At 59.3% G+C, this 18,163-nt stretch overlaps 1 protein-coding gene and 1 long non-coding RNA gene across 3 annotated transcripts; one reads left to right on the forward strand and one right to left on the reverse strand.

The window, feature by feature from the left end:
- The first annotated feature begins 2,062 nt into the window (after nt 1–2,062).
- Nucleotides 2,063–8,018, forward strand: LOC106045520 (uncharacterized). Of its 2 annotated transcripts, XR_010830171.1 has the most exons (4): nt 2,063–4,024; nt 4,346–4,522; nt 4,941–5,116; nt 6,257–8,018. It is a non-coding gene; the product is annotated as an uncharacterized lncRNA (long non-coding RNA). The 2 variants fall into 2 exon arrangements; XR_010830170.1 differs by having other exon boundaries at nt 4,346–5,116.
- Nucleotides 8,019–10,759: 2,741 nt separating this feature from the next.
- TOB2 (transducer of ERBB2, 2) lies at nt 10,760–17,499 on the reverse strand. The gene is made up of 2 exons (XM_048078792.2): nt 17,180–17,499; nt 10,760–14,248 (listed from the first exon to the last, which is right to left on the reverse strand). Exon 2 carries the CDS (start codon nt 14,158–14,160, stop codon nt 13,138–13,140), a length of 1,023 nt encoding a protein of 340 aa, XP_047934749.2. The 5' UTR covers nt 14,161–14,248; nt 17,180–17,499; the 3' UTR covers nt 10,760–13,137.
- Nucleotides 17,500–18,163: the final 664 nt, after the last annotated feature.

Consider the following 18,163-nt stretch of genomic DNA (forward strand, 5'->3'; position numbering starts at 1 on the left):
ACTTCCACTTGCCCCTGAATTCCCCTTCAGCCATTTTATGGCATTGTAGCCCTATGTGACTGTTCAAACAAGAAGAATGGAGTCAACCGAAGACCAGGCTGATACCTTCTCTGCTGATACTCAAAGCTGGGAGGCAGCCTACTGCATGGAGAAGTAGCAGGACCTGCAGCAGGGGGGGTGTCCTGGCTGCTAGGTGGAACATTGCTGGAGATCCTGTGTATATACCAGACTCCCCAGCCAATGTTACCTGCAGTATGACAGTGCAGCCCCTCACCTGTCCTGGAATGGGAGACAGAGGGGATGGCGACACAGTTGTGTAAAGAGGCCTCAGAGCAGGAGGCCATCGTTTGCCCTGCCCCAGATGCTGGGAGGAGAAGGCAGTCAGGGGGAGGTGGGAAGGGAGATCAGTGCTGTGTGGGAGATCCGAGCAGGGCTGAGGAGTGAAAAGGCAATAGAAGGAAATGGAGTGAACCAGTTGGGAGGGATTCCAGCCAGAAGTTGACCATTTACGTTGGAAAGGGGTGTCCCAGGAAATAATAGCAAAAAGGCAACATGGGTTGTTATGCAGAGTAGAAGGAAAGGCACTGGCGGTATTCCAGATGTGGCAAGAAGTGAGTTCATGTACCTTTTCCCTCTTGTGCTTGATCACAAGTTTAATAAGGTCAAAGCTGACTCTTGAATGCCTTAATCCTGAAATTTGCTTCCAGCCTGTGAGAAAACAGGCTCAGCAACCCAGTCCTGCTTGAGCCCTGGAGCAGCAAGCCTTTGAGTGAGACCCACAGAGGCAGCGTGCTGTGGCAGGAGGCCTTGTAGCCAGCGATAGTGAGGGTCCAAATGTCTGCACTGCCCCACTCCAGACTTCTGTGCTCTAGGCGCACCCATGCCACTAGCTAGCTCGTGCTTGAGAAAGCTGCCTGTGAAAAGGTGCTTCCTCCTAAGGAGCAGCTGCTTCAGCCAGCTTCGGTCTTTGTAGTAAGACAGTGCATTAATTTTATTCTGCTGGCTGCTTGTTTGCTCCTAAGGCGTTATATATTATCTATATATATGTGAAATACTTAAACTGAGAGAGTAGCTTCCTCAGCATTCTCATAGACTGATATGCAGCCTCAATTAAGCAAGCAGCGTGTGCTCCATTGCTACACTCCCATTTGGGACACTGCTGCAGCCCAGCAAAAGGTGCCACTTGCAAATCCATCTCATGCTGAAGCTAAGCCCGATTTGGTCAAGGCACAAGCCTGGAGGCCTCCTGTGGGACATGAGGTTTTTGGCCTTGCTGCATGTGCCTTCTAGGTAGCTAGGACCTGTCATGTATGCTTGCTGCTTCATGCAGCACGAGTCCCCCCAAAAATCTGTGAGATCAGGACAACTTGCAGAGCCAAGGACGTATGCCCTACAAGTTGCTTCACCACAAGGAGAGCTCACTACTTTTAGCACTCCCAAGTCCTGCTGACACGAAATGGCTCCTGGGGGTGGATGAATATCGCATTGTTGTGGTGTGCCACCATTTTGGGGGAGCAGAAAGTCTCCATCAGAGCCTGGCTCGGGGGTGCCAGACCTGGTGAAGGCCTCTGAGTGCTGCTGTGGGCTGGGACGCAGTACGGTCTGCAGCAGCTACTGCGAGCTGTGGGCTTGCCACCCTCACTGACGATGCAGCATTACTCAAAATGAATTACTCAAAAAATCAGAGCTGCTTCCTCTGCCTGTGCCAATCTCGTTGATGACATGGGAATTGGTATCTTCAGCCCTTCCAGAGCTCCACTGTCAAATACAGATATCCTGAGATGTGCTTAGGTGTGGTGGTTTCACTTGTCCATGTCTTCACTGGCAGTGAAGAAGAACCAGAGCTTAGACTTCTCTTCAGGGCATCCCTACATTGTTGTCCAGCAAGGCCGGGCCTGTGCCATAGTTTAACGCATTTTAACATTCCCCTGGTGTCCCCTCTCATGACAAGGATGACGAGAGGTCTTCCAGAGGGCCCCGGCCGTGAGGGAGCGCCGGGCCGCCCCCCTCGAGCGGGCGCTGCCAAATGGCGGCGGGGCGGCGCCATGATGGCGGCCCGCCGCCAGGTGGCGATGCGGCAGCGCGCAGGGCCCCGTGAGGAGCCGCGGGGGGCCGGGAGGCTGCGGGCAGTGTCAGGGCTCCCACATCGGGACGGCTCTGCTGGGAGCGCTGTCCCGATCTGTGGGCTTGGTGCCCGCGTCTGGGCACAGGGAACGCTTGGCCACCGTGTCCTGAACGCACCCCGTGCTGCCCACCGTCACGCTCCGTGCTGGAGGGTGCGAACGTGGCGCAGGGGAGAGCAAAGGTGTCTCCAGTGTCCCTGGTTCCTGCAGCGGGGACGAGGCAGCCAAGGACTCGCAGAAGGACACTGCTCCCCACAGTGAGCAACTGCTCAAGCTCCCCAGGCAGCCCCAGCACACCAAGCCCGAGGGAAATGCCTTCCTGGCCCTCGAGCTGGCTTTGTCTTGAGCCCACGAGCAAAACAAACCAACACACCCAACGTGTGACTAAGAGCCCTCAGGAGCGGCCCTGCTCCTGCTCCGTGCCTCACCCAACCCCTGTGGCTAGCCCTGGCCGGAGAGGTTACAGAGGTGAAGGAAATGAAACAGTTTCCTAAAAACCCAAAAGGCAGAGAGGTGACCTCTGCTTTGCCTCTTCAAGGATCCGGGCGGACACGGAAGCAGAAGACTAATAACACATCACCTGAAGAGGATGTTACACACTGAGGTTTCAGCTCTGTACCTGTCCCTCTGGGGACCAGCCTGGGGACACAACTGCAGGCTTTATTTCAGAATTTCAGATGCGTATGGCTAATTCCTCAAGAGGAATCTCTCTTCTCCTGCCACGCAGTCACTACCAGCCAGCCGCATTTCTTAACAAACTAGGCTTCTTCTGCCCACCTACCAGCCTGACAGGCTGTCACAGGATTTTATACCGCGGCTGGCTAGGGACTTCTTTCTAATTTTAAATCTCAATGTCTTTGTGATCCACATGAGCTCCTAGGAGTATGGATTAGACTTTTGTCCTAGCATGTATTTATGATGCACAGAGCATATCCCACCTCAGCCTCTCCTGTTTTAGATCAAACAAGCCACGCGCTCACAATGGCTGCTTGCCAAATTCCCCTTGCCCTAATGGCTGGGCTCGGTACCTGTCAGAGGTTAAATCCACCCTTCCTGAAGACGGATGGTTAGCCCAGCCTTTGCAATACTGTGTGAAGTGGTTTGTCTCACCAGAAGATTCTTTGCTAGGCCTGTCCTTGAAATTAGTATCTCCATGCAGAGCCCAAGTTGCAGTACACAGTAGCTTCTACCTGTTGTCCATCTGGTCCAACCATCCACCTACCACCAATATTGCCCACTAATATTGTCTACCACAGTCGGCAGGAGACAACCCACAGGGGTGTGTCAGGCGCCGTGTGCCCCTGCTCCAGGCTGTCTGTCTCTTGCCGTCTCTGTGATGGAGCGGGTGGAACTGGGGTCTCACATTTCCACAGGACAAGTTGTGTTTTTTCTTTTTCCCCTCGAGATCCCTTCCACTTTGCTTGGAGCAATTGCGATAACCTGCCGGCTGGAGGAGGAGGGAGTGACCTTTCTAAAGTTACAGGGAAAGAACAAGGCAGGAAAGGCAAGAAGAGGCATGCGGGCTGAAGGAGAGGTGGGAAGGCAGGGGACTATGTATGGGTGAGGAGAGGGGCTGGAGGGGAGCGGACAGGTGAGGACATAGCACGAGGGAGGTGGAAAGGTGCAGTACAGGAGGGCTGGGAGAGGATGCTTCTGCCAGGTACCACCAACCCTCTGCTTGTTCCTTTGTGGCAATGGGAGGCCTTGCTCAGGAATGGCTTAGCAGAGCCACCAGCACCAATTGCCCCCACATGGCCAGGCCTGGACTGAGGCTGGGGCTGCAGGAAGAGCTGGGAAAGGATGGAGGGGACATGTAAAAACAGCCCCCTTCTCATTTTTTCAGCGGTCGTTCGCCACGTGTGCATGACCTGAGGCCTCCCAGCTCCCGTTTGCACTACAAGGTACGTAATAGGAGACACGCAGGCATGTCGGCGGGCTGGGAGCGACGTGACATTTACCTGGTGCATCCCGGCCCCCAGCCCTGCCAAAGCCAGGAGCAGATTGGAGCTGCCGATCTGGCTGTGCTGCTTCTGGGGAGTGGGCTGTGGGAAGGGTCAGGGGCGTCAGAGGGCAAAATAGCACTCCTTGTCCCCAGTGCTGGCCATGCCTGGGACTGGCGCTGCTCCACATGCCTTGTCCCTACCTCTGGAGCAGCCCAGAGCCACGAATACTGCTGACTTGGGGCAATTCCAGAGCAAACAGGGCTGTGCCTGTGGTGGCAGGTCAGGAGGACAGCGCCTCAGCCTCCCAGCCTATCTCATCCAGAAACACCTCCACCCCTCCCACCTTCTGGCCAGGAACTGAGCCGTATGTCTGCTCGCTGTGGGATCTGATCTTCTTCCAAAGATCGCCGGCTTTCACGCTGCACAAGCCAGAAGCCAGACCGCCTTGGGTAACGCGTGAGTCACTGCGGTGCGGTTATTTAAAGCGTGTCTCCCGAGTGCCAGCCACGTGCCTGCGCGCTGCAGGCTGAGGCGGAAAGCGCCGTCAGGGCCTGGAGTTGACACCCGGCGGGCCGGGCCACCCGAATTATTTCCGAAACCACGAGCCCACCGTGCTTCCCAGGAGGTGCCCGTGTTGCTGCCTGTGGTCGGTCGCTGCCCGTGGTCTGTCAGGCGGATGCAGGGGAGGCATCACCTGCAGCCGCTGTGCTGGCACCAGGGTTGCGCTCGGCTTCTCCCGGTGCCGGAGCGGGAGCCAGAACCTCCTCCTGAAACCTCAGGCAGCTGCGGGCTTCCAGCAACTGTTAGGAAATGGATGTCTTCACTAGTAAATATTTATGGCATATTCTAACTACTCCCTGATGTTTTCCATTAGGACCGACATCCCAGAGCAATGAGTAAGCCCCAGTGAATGCCCTTCCTGGCTCAGCATCACTCAGCCAGGCCCGCCAAGGGGCCTGGCCTGTGAATGAGCACAGGCTTGGGGAAGTTCCTCTCCTCCTGCTCCTCGCTGGCACCAACAGTGGCGGGACTGCACCGCACAAGCCTCAGGTAGGCGAGGTCCCAGGGACACGCCAGGGTTAGGCTGAGCCTCGCCACCGTCCTGCCCTACTGAGGGGAGGCACTGACAACCCCCAGACATCCACGTTCGAGCGGTCCCGCTGGGAGGACAAGCCTGCTGAGGTGAGATCAGGCATTGGTAGGGTATGGAAAAGGCAGCTCACCGGTGAGTGTGGCGTCCTGCCTGGCAGGGAGCGGAGAGGAGCTGAAAGAGCAGGGCTTTGCATGGGGATCACCTGCAGAGCAGCTAGATGGACGATCTCAGCTGTGTCTCCCTGTGAAAGGGATTTCCCCTGGTCCACTCACCCCTCCAGGAGGGTCTTCTGGTCCCTTGATGCCACCATGAGGGTCTTCTCCCTCCTCAAGCCCGCACAGGACCACCTTTCTCATTGGTAATATAAAACATCTCATTTGAAAGCATCACAAAGGTGTCAGGGAAGATATTTGTGCTAATTACTCATTAAGCATTTCCAGGAAAAGCCAGGCTCGTCTTTTCCAAGACGTGACAGTAACAGCAGGAGAGAGATGTGCCCTGTATGGGAGCTGTTCCCCTCGCCGGGCCCTGCTCCTTCCTGCACCCCTTTTCTGGCCCACTGTCCGCCCGCCAGAGGGCTGCTGTTGCTCCTCCAGCTCTCCCTCTATGGGATTTCCCCTGCTTCCATCTCCTTTGCTTTCTCTGTGTAGTTTTTCTCCTGGGTAGACTTTGCTCTTGGCATTTCTTTTGCTCTGTCCTCGTCCTTGTCCTTTCCCCTCTCCCCACATTGCCTCATCTCTCTCCCCTGCATTTGCCAGTCGTGGTGGCTGCTGGCCAGAACAGTGCTGGAGCTGTCAATAAAAAAAAATACCCTCTCCCACAAACCGCACTGCTGCCCCAAACACCTCTTCCACCCGAGACCTTGGGCTCCAAGCCCATCCGCAGCCCAAACCTCTCCCAGCTGAGCCCTCCTCCTACACAGCCCCACCACGCGAGCTCTCCACTGCTTGTTGCTACAGCTGTGGAAGCAGGGGCTGACACCGCAGGGGAGGGAGCGGAGCTGCTCCGGACACGTGCTTCATGCACCAGCTCGCTGGTTAATCTACACCAGGCCCTCGGAGGCTGATGTTTACTGTATCCGTTCTCTCCGCTGCCAGAAGTCCACGTGCTGCTGGACCACGTGCACCTCGGGACCTTCACGGCAGCGATGGACGAGCTCAGGGGCTGTGCAGAGCCCGCGCTGAGCCTGGCCGCAGCTAACAAGCACCCGAAAGTCCTCTCCGTCGTGAAGCTGTTTCCTGGCTGTGACACAAAGCCCGGCGGCGGGCAGCCCGGAGCCGCGTCCAGGTGGGCTGCCAGCCTGACACCTCGGCGACGAAGCCGGGTGAGCTCAGCCCCGCGGTATTTTTGTCATAGTGGAGCTGTGAATCGCAGCTTCCCGGCTAAATTGCGCCTGAGTAATGCTCTCATGACTTGACTATCTCCCCAACATTTTAATTAGTCATTTCTGCCTTCCCTCCCGCGACACGGTATTAGCGCGGAATTATTGTTATTAGCACAAAATGGCGGCCCTCACACCCACAGCCACACAGCTCTGCTCAGGCTGGGGCTGTATTCCGGTGACAAGGGGCGCTCTTGAAGACATTTTTGGAGCCACTGGAGGAAGAAGCATCAACGTGGTGAAACAGGCCCAGGAGCAGACCTTTTGCCCCTTTTCTTTGCAGCCTACGTGGGGGCTGGCACCCGGGGGCCTGTGGTGCTCCCACCGAAGTCAACTCAGTTGGATATTGAGTGCAAGAGGAGACACAGGCCTTGGTGAAGGACAGCAAGGACAAGAGTTTGGGACAGAGAAGACTCAGAGGGTTCATGCGTCCCTGACTGCTCTGAGCATAAGCAAGCCGAGCTGCACCCATCCCCCTGCTTTACATGGCAGGAGCTCTGAGTGCCCACAGATATCACAGCCTGGCGATCCCAGAAACCTGCCTCCCTTTCGGCTTGAGCAATTAGCCCGTGCCCAATGTTTCCCTTAGCAAGCAAACCAAATGGTGGCATTAGCTGGCTTGACGTAATCCTGTTTGCCTACAAAGAGTACACAAACTCCTGCTTCTGTAAGCACAGCCGGAGTCAAACTGCATCAACAGCTCCGGTCAGAGCTCTGTGCCTCTTTTTAACCAGTTCTTCAGCCTGCTCAGAAAAGTCTCTCCTAGCTTTTCCTGCTTGTCATCTTGCAAGCCTTTTGCTGAGCTCTCTGTGCGCTTCTGCAGTTTCTGCTGTCACTCTGCAGCCTCTCCTCTCCTCCCTGGCAGCTCCCTTGCATAGCTTCGCCTCTGGTCAGTGGGTCCCAAGTGCCTCAGGCCGTTTGCAGCAGAGGCGCAGTGCAGGAATTCAGTAGGACAAACACACCTTTCATCAGACCATGCCATTTGTGCCCCTCTGTCATCGTGTTGCATCAGCACCCACCATGTGTCAAAGCCCCGTTGCCGCTTTGCTTCTGATTAAACCCCTCTGGAGTTTAATGAGTTTTCCTCCTTCTCTAAACCAGTGGTCACGGGTATGGTCACCCCGGTAATCCCAGGGTAATTTGGGGCATCCTGGGAGGGGTGGCAGAGCCGAACGCAGCTGCAAGCACCCTTCAAAGGCAGCAGGGTGTTTTGGAGACTTCCAACAAAGCAAGAATCCACCTTGCAAAACCCATCGTCCCAGGCGGCCAGCAGAGACTGGTCTGAACAAGCCGTTCGAACCAGCTCCCCTCAGCTCCAGCCACGCTTCTGCAATCCTCGCCTCTGCCACCTGCTCTGTCATTAGCTCCTGGGCCGCTGCCAGTGGCTGTGGCAACACCTGAGCCACTAATTGGGCTCTTGCAGCAGCACCGAGAGCGCTGGGGAGCCCCTGCCAGCCGAGCTGGCTGCTCTGGGACGCGCTCCCATCGCCCCGTGCCATGCAGACGTTTGTGCAAACACCGCGTGGCTGCACGGAGGGCGGCTGTGGCCAGCCAGCGAGGGCACGTGGGGGAAACGGGGCCGGGGGAAGCCACGGGGGGGGAAGGGGGAATCAGCCCCACCGGAGGTGAGTGGTGCAGGGGGGAGTCCAGTGGAGCCGGGAGGAGAGAGACAAGAAAGAGAAGGATGGGGGAGGTGGAGCCTCCCTGCCTGGTGAAGAGCATCCACAAGGGAGAGCAGAGACTCAGCTGCAGGCCGACGTGGGCGTTTAACTCCCCGAGGCAAGGTGCGAGGAGGCCAGCGCTCACCCAGCCACAGCACAAGGAGATGCTGCAGGCAGGGGTAAAGCAGGCTGTGCCTGAGGGCAGGAGGCTTTTGGGTGGCTGGGAGGTGGAGAGCCGTGGCGCTGCAGCCCGCCTTGCCCGTGGCAGGGCCTGGACAGCCAGGCTCAGCCGCTGCCACCCCAGGATAAGAGCCTCCAAGTGACAATTACCTCCAGGAGGAAGCGTGGCTCCCTCCGGGAGCAGCAGTTGCCAATTCCCCCACCACCATCTTCCCCAAAAAGGAGCAGGAAGCCCAGCTCTCCAGGAGGAGGAGGTGAAATTTGGTGCTGTGTATTCATCCAAGACCGGATTTGGGGGGAGGTGAAGACCAGAGCAGCCAACGGCCTCGCCGGGCAGAGCTCCATGCCCGTTCTGCTGGCAGCACGGCTGGTGGGCGTGGGGACCCTGCTCCAGCGAGGGGTTCTGGTGGTTGTGGCTCCAGCACAGCACCGGGCAGCTCCCACCAGCTCCCCCGGCCCTACGTGCGTGGCGCTGGCTGTGAGGAAGGCAGTCGTGCAACTCGACGGGACGCTGCGGGTAGCGTAAACGCCGACGTCCAGCCCCGACTGGTTCTCGACTATGCGGCTCTACTGGACGGGCAAGGGGAGAGCCAGGTCCGCGCTTCCCCGAGGAGGCTTCGCAGGGTACTGCTGTGGCCCCCGGGTGACCCAGCACGACGAGCTCCTCCTGCTTTCCAGGAACGCGGAGAGGCGCGGGGCCCCGGTAAGCCAGGCACTGCTGAGCAGAGCCAGCAGGCTGTGGAGCAGCGGGAGACGCTCTCCTGCCGGAGCCGAGCCGGGTTGTTTTGCTGTATTTAACACACAGGCCACGGCGCGGCTGCCTCACAGCCGGCTTCGCACGCTTGCATAAGGCTGCAGGTGCCAACCCCAGCGCAGCCGGCTCATGCTGGCGATGGCTGCTCACGGGCTGAAAAGCACCGGGCTGAAGCATGGCGTTTTCGTGGCATTTTCCTCCCGAGCTGTCTCCTCCTTTCGGGTGGGAGCCCGCCCGGTGACTCAAGCCGCGAGTTTCCCTTCTCGACAGCGGAGTCCCCCGTGACGAGCGTCTCAGCGACGCTCCCATGCCTCGGCCTTGCCAAAATCACCCGGAGGCTCTCGCACCTCCTTGGGGACCAACTCGGTCGCTGCCCGAGCCCGGCATCGAGCTCCCGGCCAAACCCACGCCCCAGCCGAGCGAACGCGGGGCAAGGATGGGGCGGGCACAGCCGCGGGTTCCCATTTCCAGAAACGTGTCTAAGGGCGAGAGGCGGTGCGCGCTTCAGATAAATGATTGCACGGGGGTTGAGACACGAAGGGGAAAAAATAGTTCTGTCGCTTGGCAGAGCGTGGCAGTCATGTGGGGCGCAGCCTGCGGGAGCAGGAGCCCGCTTCCCCGGGCTCGCAAATCCAAGGGCAAAGCTCTTCCTGGAAGAGATGCAGGGCAGAGGGGCTGAGGGCATGGGTGGGATGCCCCTGCGAGGACCAGCAGCATGTTTATTTCCTCAGGCACGTTCAGCCAGGCTCCCTTCAGCTGCTTTTTGAGGCAGCGGCACTGGGAGCCCCCATCCCCGAGCAGAAGGCAGCAGCAGGGCCACGGGCTAAGCTGGGGAAGCTGTCGCACAGGCACAGGGAAGAAAAGGCATTTCGGCTTCTTCCTCAGCACGGAGCAGCTGTCCCACGTCCTTCTGCTAAAAAGGAGGAGCTCCCCGCTGCAGGAATTCCGATTAAAGCTGAGCAACAAGGGGTTAAAAACAAAAATGAGAAACAAGGTAGTCAACACTGTCTGTTCTCATCTCCAGCTCCGAGCCCACCCCGCTATAAGTCACTGCGGATGAACATTCAAAATGGGGGACAGGTTCTGCACGCAGCTGGAGGCTTCCTTCGCTCAGCACGTACCCCAAAGGTAAAACCGAAGGCATCTGCAGCTCCTGCAGGAGCACGGGGAGGGCAGCAGCCGTCCCACAAGCAGCACGCCCACCCCAGCGAGCGCTGCCTGGGAAGGCTCTGCCTCCACTCGAGCCCCTGCAGGAAGCAGAGCCGGGTATTTTAGGAACTCGACTGACTGAAGGGCTCCGGGGCACCGCGCGCCCAAGGCCAAGTATCCTGCTCCCCGCTCTCCCCAGGGAGCCGAATCATGGGTACTGACCCCGAAGGCGAGGCAGCCGCCCCTTCTTCCCCTGCCGCTGCTATTTCTGGCGGCGAGGGCTGGGAGCTGCCCTCGCTGCGGCGCCTGAGCAGGGCTGGGCTGCTCCTACCGCAGCGAAGCCTCCGCAGAGCTCCCCCAAACCCAGTGCCTGCGAGGGGAGGGCCCCCAGCGCTGCTCCAGGACAAGGAAACCCTGCACCCCCCTGCCGCCACCCCACAGCAGGTCCCTCCGCACAGCACCAGCCGACACACAATTATTATATCATGCTTTTAATACAAACTTAAAAAAATCTGGAACAATAGAAACTGTACAGATTTGATCAACCTTTTTGTTTTGTTTTTTTGTTTTTTTTGTTTGTTTTTAACTAAATCTCTAGACACACCAATGTCCCGTTCCAAAATATTGCACAACATTCTGAATACAAAACTCTGATTGTATTCCTCCTTCGCTAAAGAAAAAAAAAAGGAAAAAAAAAGACAGCAACCCCCTGGTTCCCCCTCTCAGTAGCCCCCTTCTTGGAAAGAAACCCAGGCGAAGCGCACGCAGAAACCCTCGCACGGAGACACACAGACTTCGGTCCTCTCTCACTCACTCTCTCCACAAGGCAACTGTCGATTCACTCCTCGGAGAGGGGCGGGAGGGAAAGGAGGGAGGCTGAGTGGGGAGAAAGGAATCTTCACCGCTTTTTTCTAAAGTTTTTTTTCCTGAAAAAATATTTTTCTCTCCTCTTTTTAAGAAAAAATCTTGAAAAGAAAAAAATTACAATTTTTTTTTTACGTTAGAAATATACATATATTATATATACCTCTTACATTTTACAAATGTAGCAAATTATTCAATACAAACGGACATCAACAAAAAGAACACAAACCCATAAAAAATAAAAGTTAAAAAAAAAATTCTCTCTTCTCTTCCTAAGAAACCAGGTAAATTAGTGCAGGTTTTAAAAAATAAAATTGAAGCTGAACGCCTACATCCAAGACTAGAAAAGACCCGAAAAAGGCCGTTAGTTTCCCTTGCTGCCTGAGGCTGGAGGAACGTTCCTGAAGCACGCTTTTTTCCTTTAGGAGGCGGAGGGGCCGGTCCCTCCTTCCACTCGCAGCACGGTTTTTAACGCGGGTGTGACACGCGGGGCAGGGCGAAGCGGCATCGAAGCTTCACACGCACGAGCGGGAGGGAGGCGGGGAACCGCACCTCTCCCCTCTTGCCCTCTGCCAGAGAGGGGCACGCCGTCCCGCGGGCGGTTTCGGGGACGCGGGGGCAGCCAGGTCCCACGGGGCTGCGGGGAGAGGGAGGGGGTGGCAGCGGTGACATCCGCAAGCAGGAGGTGAAAACCCAACAGAAAACGAAGTAAGAAAGGAAAACCCGACAGCTCAGCTGCTCCCGAGCCCCTTGCCCTAGCTACGGACGCCGTTTCGGGGAAGCCGCCGGGGCCCCGCTCCCCTCGCCCTCCTGCCGTGCCGGTCATAGCTCGATGGCAGCACGCGGCCCGCTCGGGCCCTGCCTCTTGCAGCCGCCCCGCGAGGCGGAAGCTCTCCTTGACGGGGTCTGGGGAGCAGCAGCCCCCCCGGGACAGCCCCGCTGCCTCTGCGGAGGCTCACTGGCAGCACGGCTACGGGGAGGCTCAAGGAGAGGGAGAAGCACGCGTTGGAGCTCCTCTGCCCTGAACAGGGACGTCCTGGGAGAGCACACCGGGTCGGCAGCCACGGAAGTGGGTTTCAGAGGGCGCTCCAGAGACATCGTTCAAAGAAACCCAAACCCGAGGGTTGGGAGGCAGCAAAGAGCTTATTTTTCTTTTAAACCACAGAACCTCAAAGACCGGAGTCTCATCACCATCTCTCTCCTCTTTGCCCTCTTCTGGACTCCCGCCACAGCCTCCGGGGAGGCCCCCGTCCCGCCTGGAGGTCCCCCAGCCCCACTGGGGGCATAGAGGTGCTCCCCGTGCCGGGGGGCTGCGGGGACCCTGGCGCAGAAGCGACCTGCGGACCCTTGCACCACCACTCAAACAGCAGCTTCAACAACGTAGCCCTTCCTCTTCCCCAACAGTGCCGCCTCTCGAACCGAAAAGAAAGGAACCCCCTCTCCGAGACAGAAGAGACAAAATTCACAGCCGGCAACCAGAACCCGGACCTGGGACCGAAGGCTCAGCACCGCCCCCGGGGCGGGCGGGCGGTGTTTGCGTACCGCGGGGCTGCCACCCGCTGCTTCCAGCGCGCAGCCCCAGCCCGGCGAGCCCGCAGCGACGCCAGCGCGATGCCCCGAGCCCGCGGGCACAGCCGGAGCTCTCCGTCCACACACGGAGCCCTAACAGCAGAGCAGAGCGCGCCCCTCCATCGACACCGGGGGACGGGAACCGAACAACCCGAGGCTCGTTTGAGGAGTAAAAAAAGTGGAGTAGGAAAAAAGCACAGGGACCGAGTTAAAAAAACAAGTCAGTGCTTCAGGAGCGCTGCCAGCACAGCGCAACAACACCGGGCTCTCTCATTTTCCAAGAAGCTATATTTATAAGATTTGAATATTTTCTGTATATTTCTAGTTTTCTTTTCTCTCCCTCTTTTTATTTTTGTGTGTGTGTTGTTGTTGTCGTCTCCCCCCTCCCGCCCCCGCCCCCAATACTCTCCTTCCTCGCGTTCAGTTGGCCAGGACGACGGGCTGGAACGACTGGCTGGGGTACTGCATGGCGTTCAGGTTGTAGCTGAGTCCTTCCACGAAGGGAGACTTCTCCAAGAAGAGGCTGTTGGTGCTGCCACCGAAGACCTGAGCCATGTCGAAGGCGCCGCCCGTGCCGGCGCCGAACTGCGAGGCCGGCGGGACGCTGCTGGCCTGGCTCTCGCCGGCAGCGCTGTCGAAGAAGAGGCCGCCGGCTCCCGGCGAGCCGCCGCTGTAAACGAACTCCTTGGCGTTGGGGGAGAGCTGCGACTGCGGGGCTTGGCTCCCAGCGCTCCCGACGAAGTTCAGAGAGTGCATGGACAGGGAGAGGCCCTTGTGCTTCAGCAGGTTGGTGGTGGGAGACCGGACCATCCTCGGCTGCGGCGCGGCCCCCGCTCCGCCGCCCCCTCCTCCGGCTCCTCCGCCCTTCTTCATCTTGGTCGAGCCGAACTTGGTGGCGGCGAACGTGGCAGTGGTGAAGGTGATGGGCTGGGCAGAGCGCGGGATGAAGGTGGGGCTGGGCGACTGGCCGAAGGAGGGGGACGGCGAGTTGGACAGCGAGTTGTCCTGGCTGCCGATGGGGACGAACACCTGGGCGTCGGGGTTGAAGCTGCTCTTGATTTCTTTGTCCAGCTCCGCGGCTTGGCAGCCCTCGCTGTCGTCCAGGTAGAGGACCTTGACGGAGCCCTTCTCGCCGATCTGGTAGGACACCTCGAAAGGATCGATCCAGACGCTCAGCTCCTCCGGCACGTTGGCACGCACATCCTCCACCGCCAGCCCGCTGCGCTTGGCCGCCAGCTCCACCACCGGGTCCACCGTCTCCCCGATGTGGACGCAGCGATAGCCCGATCCCTTCAGAGGCTTCTCCGGGTACCAGTGACCCTCATATTTCTTCTTCAGCAGGCGCTCTAGCTCCTCACCGAACAGGTCCGCCCGCCTCCGAGGAAGCTTGTTGTACAGGTATGAGATGATGAAGTTAAGAGCAACTTTAATCTCCAGATGCATACTCCCTTCGCAGCAAGCAAGTCAGGGCAGCGTATTGAAAGAGACAAGGTGACACGCACACATAGACGAGATTTGGCTCCAAGCAGACCTAGGAAAAGAGAGGAAAAAAGAAGGATGAAGATGAGAAAATAGAACGATTCTCCAATTCTCCGCCTGCTGAGATAAACAGCCGCGCTGTTCCATGAACAAAAGCGGGACAAGGAGGTTGCAGAACGAGCGGTGCTGCTTGCTAGGGGTCTGCCCAAACCTACCGGCCCTCAGAGACGTTGGACGGGAAGAGCCTCCCCGGTCCTGCGCAGAAGGAATAGGGGTGTAGCTGCTCTCGGCAGTAGGTTACACTTACCTCGCTGCCAAGTACCGCCGCTGACACCAGGCCGGCCACCTGGCTGCTCTGGCAGGACCGCGGCAGCACAGCGAGCGCACCTCCCCGCGCCCGGCGGCTTCCAGCAGGGCTCACCTGCGCCCGCCCGGCCGGCGCGCACGAGCACCACCCGAAAAGCCTCGTGACTCGCTCGGCACCGGGACAGCGGGGCCAGCCCCTCCTCGGGGAGGCCGGGCGGCCACGCGGAGCTCTGCGTCCTGCTGGCACAGGCGCGGAGGGGAGGCTAAGGAGCAAGGGAGGGTGCTGAGGCGCCAGCTGCCAGGCCGTGTTTACTACCCCTTGACTGGCAAGCGCATCGGTATCTTATTAAGTGTACCGGGTTGAGGCTCTGCCTACCTACGAGCCTAAAATCCCAGCTTAATTTGGATGGGGGCAGGGCCATGAGACACGTAGGTGCCGACAGCCTGTCCACAGTTCACATCCCTTATCCCCGAGCAGGAGGCCGAGCTGTGCCAGGGCCAGGTACCTGCTTAATAAAACCCAAAATTGCTTGCTGATGACTGAAGCCTTCCTTTCTTCCCTCCCTCCCGAGGAAGTCCCTGGAATTGGGAGAACCCACAGAAGCCCGGCGTGAAGCCACAACACTCAGCTCTCCCATTACACGCGGATTTGGGAGCGTTTGCCTGGGCACGAACCCCCCAGGTAGGTCAGCACCTCGCTCCACCACCCATCCAAAGCACCGAAGCAAACGAATCCCACAGCTATTTTACGAGGAAGCACGCTTCCAGCAGCCTACACGCCTCTCCACGGGCGAGCAGAACATCCAGTTTTTAATTGGCGGCTTAGTCAGAGGCTGCTCAGCCTTCAGCTGCCCTCACCTTGCTCAAACAGACACACCGCGTTCAACTGTCTTCCTAAAATGGGCTTCGGGGATGCTCTCACGCAGCGCTCGGCTGTGTTTACGTCGTGTGCCAATTATTTGGGGGTGGGGACGGAGCACAAACATCGGATGTCAGCAGTCCCCTGAGAGACCGGGAACCCCGGCAGCACGGCCACGTACCCAGGCCAGCCTCGGTCAGGAGGCGGAAGGACTGACCAGACTCGTTTGCTTGGTCTGGGTTAGTGGACGAAAAGAATTAAATAAGCAAACTTTAAGGAAACCCTCAAGTATTTTTAGGCTTTGTTACTAAAAAAACAGGGCGTGGATTCTACGGTGTGTTTTTTTCAGTACTAATCCAAGTCCAAGGAGGCTTAGTTTAAGGACTACAGCAACCAAAAGCAGATCCGACACCTCGAGTCTGCCAACAAGGTCAGTTCTGGATGGAATCCCCCTCACGTTTAACCCAGCAACAAGAAAAAACACACGAACAAGAGGATGGAAAAGTGGGAGTGAAGTCTTGCCTTTAACACCTGCTTTAAGGAACTCCTGAGGTGTAACAAGTTGTGTTAGGGCGCTGGGGCCTGACCAAGAATGGATGAACACCGAAGAAGAAACAAGCAACGAGTTTTTGCAGGGCCCAGCAAGGAGGTGCCATTTTCAGAAGGGAGGAGTGTCAGTGCCGAGACAAAGCCCTTTCTGCAGAAAACGACATCAGGCAAAACCCCGAAGAGCCCCTCTGTAAGTGTTAAAGAGCACTTGTAAGGCCTGTGCTACCTCAAGGGGGGGTTGTGTGATACCACGCTGGACCTTTGGCTTTGAGGCACCTGGGGGAGCAGACAGCTTGGGATCCCAGCAAATTATGAGGGAAGGGAACAGCCAGTTTGCTCATCTTGTGTGGTAAATCCTAATCCTGACCCCAAATTTAGTAAGAAATGAGAATTTGCAGGCTGAGAATGGCACGAAGCCGTGTTTGTCACCACCCTAATAGCAACACAAACGCCTCAGTGCACTTTGAGGGTCCCCATCCTCATCGACCTTCTGCACAAGGCAGCAAGGAGACAACTACAGCTCGCTGCCTCCTCTCCTTCTCCTTTTGTCAAGGAGTCCTCCCCCTGTCTAAAAGAGGCACACTCTGTAAGTTAAGCGTGACGAGAAGGGGTTAATCGGCCTAATGACACCCGCCGTGCCCCCCTGCCCGCCCGCCCCCTCAGGGGGGACACCCGGCGGCCATTAGCGGTGACCCAGCCGCGGCGCCTCCCACCGGCCGCGAGGCACGCTGGGACTTGTAGTCCGCGCGCACCCCCCGCCCCGCCCCGCTCCCCGTGACCTACTTCCCCTCCGAACTACGGCTCCCGGCGTGCCCCGCGCGGGGGGCCCGGCCCGCCGCCCCGGCTCTGCCTCGGCGGGGCAGGGCGCAAAATTTTCCACGGCACATGCGCCCCGCCCGCACCCGCCCCGCAGCGCGGCGCCGGGGGCCGCCGGGCAGCCGCCGCCCCCCTCTCCCCTCCCTCCTCCTCCTCCTCCTCCTTCTTCCCCTCCGCCAGGGCCCGGAGCCCCCGGCCGGGCACGGCCCAAGGACGGGGGGCAGCCGCTGTTTGCCCCCCAGCAGCTGCAGAGCCCCGCAGCAGGGCTGCCCCCCCCCCCCGTTAAGGCGCCTTTGTTACAGCGGGGATGGGCATAAGGGGGTGTAGGGACGGGGGGAGCCCCGACACTGGTGACTTTCACCCCCCCCCCCCCCAAGCCCCGCTGGCCGCCCGGGGGTGAGGGGAGCAGCCCCCAGCGCAGCCCACAAAGGGGCCCCCCCAGCCCCCACTTACTTCGTCCTCGGCTCCGGGCGCTGCTGGGGGGGAGCCCGGGCGCTGCGTGCGGGTCCCTGCCCCGTCCCTCGCCTTCTCCCTGCCCGGCGCTGTCCTGCGGCTCCCTCCGCGGGGCGGGGTCCTTCCTCCGCGGGGCTGCGGCCCGGAGGGGTGCCGGGGGACGGCCGGGAGGTGAGGTGCGGGTACCGCTGCCCTGCGCCGCCGCCGGCCTGGCCTCGCCTCGGCCCGGAGCCGCCCGCGCCCTGGCCCCAAGTGAGCCAACTCACGGCAAACTTTCACCCTTAGCAACCCCGCGCACGGATCCGCGCTGCGCCCCGCGTGATGCGGCCCCGGGGGGCGGGCCGGGACTACTTCCCGCTGCCTCCGCCCCTCCGCGCCTCACGGGGCTGGGGGGGGGCGCTCCGTGTCTGTCTTTTTTCCCTTCCTCCACCACTTTATTTATTTATATATCTATCTATCTATTTATTTATTTATTTGTTATTTCTTCCAGGAGGGGACTGAGCGTGGCTCAAGCGGCAGCGGGGGGAGGGGGGGAGGATTGACCCGCGGCTTAGCCCGGCCCCTGCCCTGCCCGGAGCCCCCTCAGGGATCACCACCGTCCCCTGAGGGGACGAGGCCGAGCCGCTGGAGCCGCCCCCGCGCCTCCACCCCCCCACCCCGGCTCCGCGGACTATTTAGCCACCTCACAGCCGTGCGCCTCCGCCCCCAGCGTAGGGCCGGCCCGGCCGCGGCGGAGGCGGCGAAGGGCCCGCAAGGTGCGCGAGCGGCCCCCGTGCTAAAAATAACTGCGGCGTGTTAGCAACAGCATCCCCATTGGCCGGCCCGGCCCGGCGGCGCCTCCGGATTGGTGCGCCGCCTCAGCCAATGAGCCGCTGGGGGTGTGCGCGCGGCGCGGGGGCCGCCGGGAGTTGTAGTTGCCGGGCGGCGAGGCCCGGCCGCAGGCGGTGTGAGGAGCGCGGGCGGCTGCCACCGCCCCGTCGCGGT

This window comes from Anser cygnoides, chromosome 1, assembly GCF_040182565.1.
Source record: "Anser cygnoides isolate HZ-2024a breed goose chromosome 1, Taihu_goose_T2T_genome, whole genome shotgun sequence".
NCBI classification, from domain to species: domain Eukaryota; kingdom Metazoa; phylum Chordata; class Aves; order Anseriformes; family Anatidae; genus Anser; species Anser cygnoides.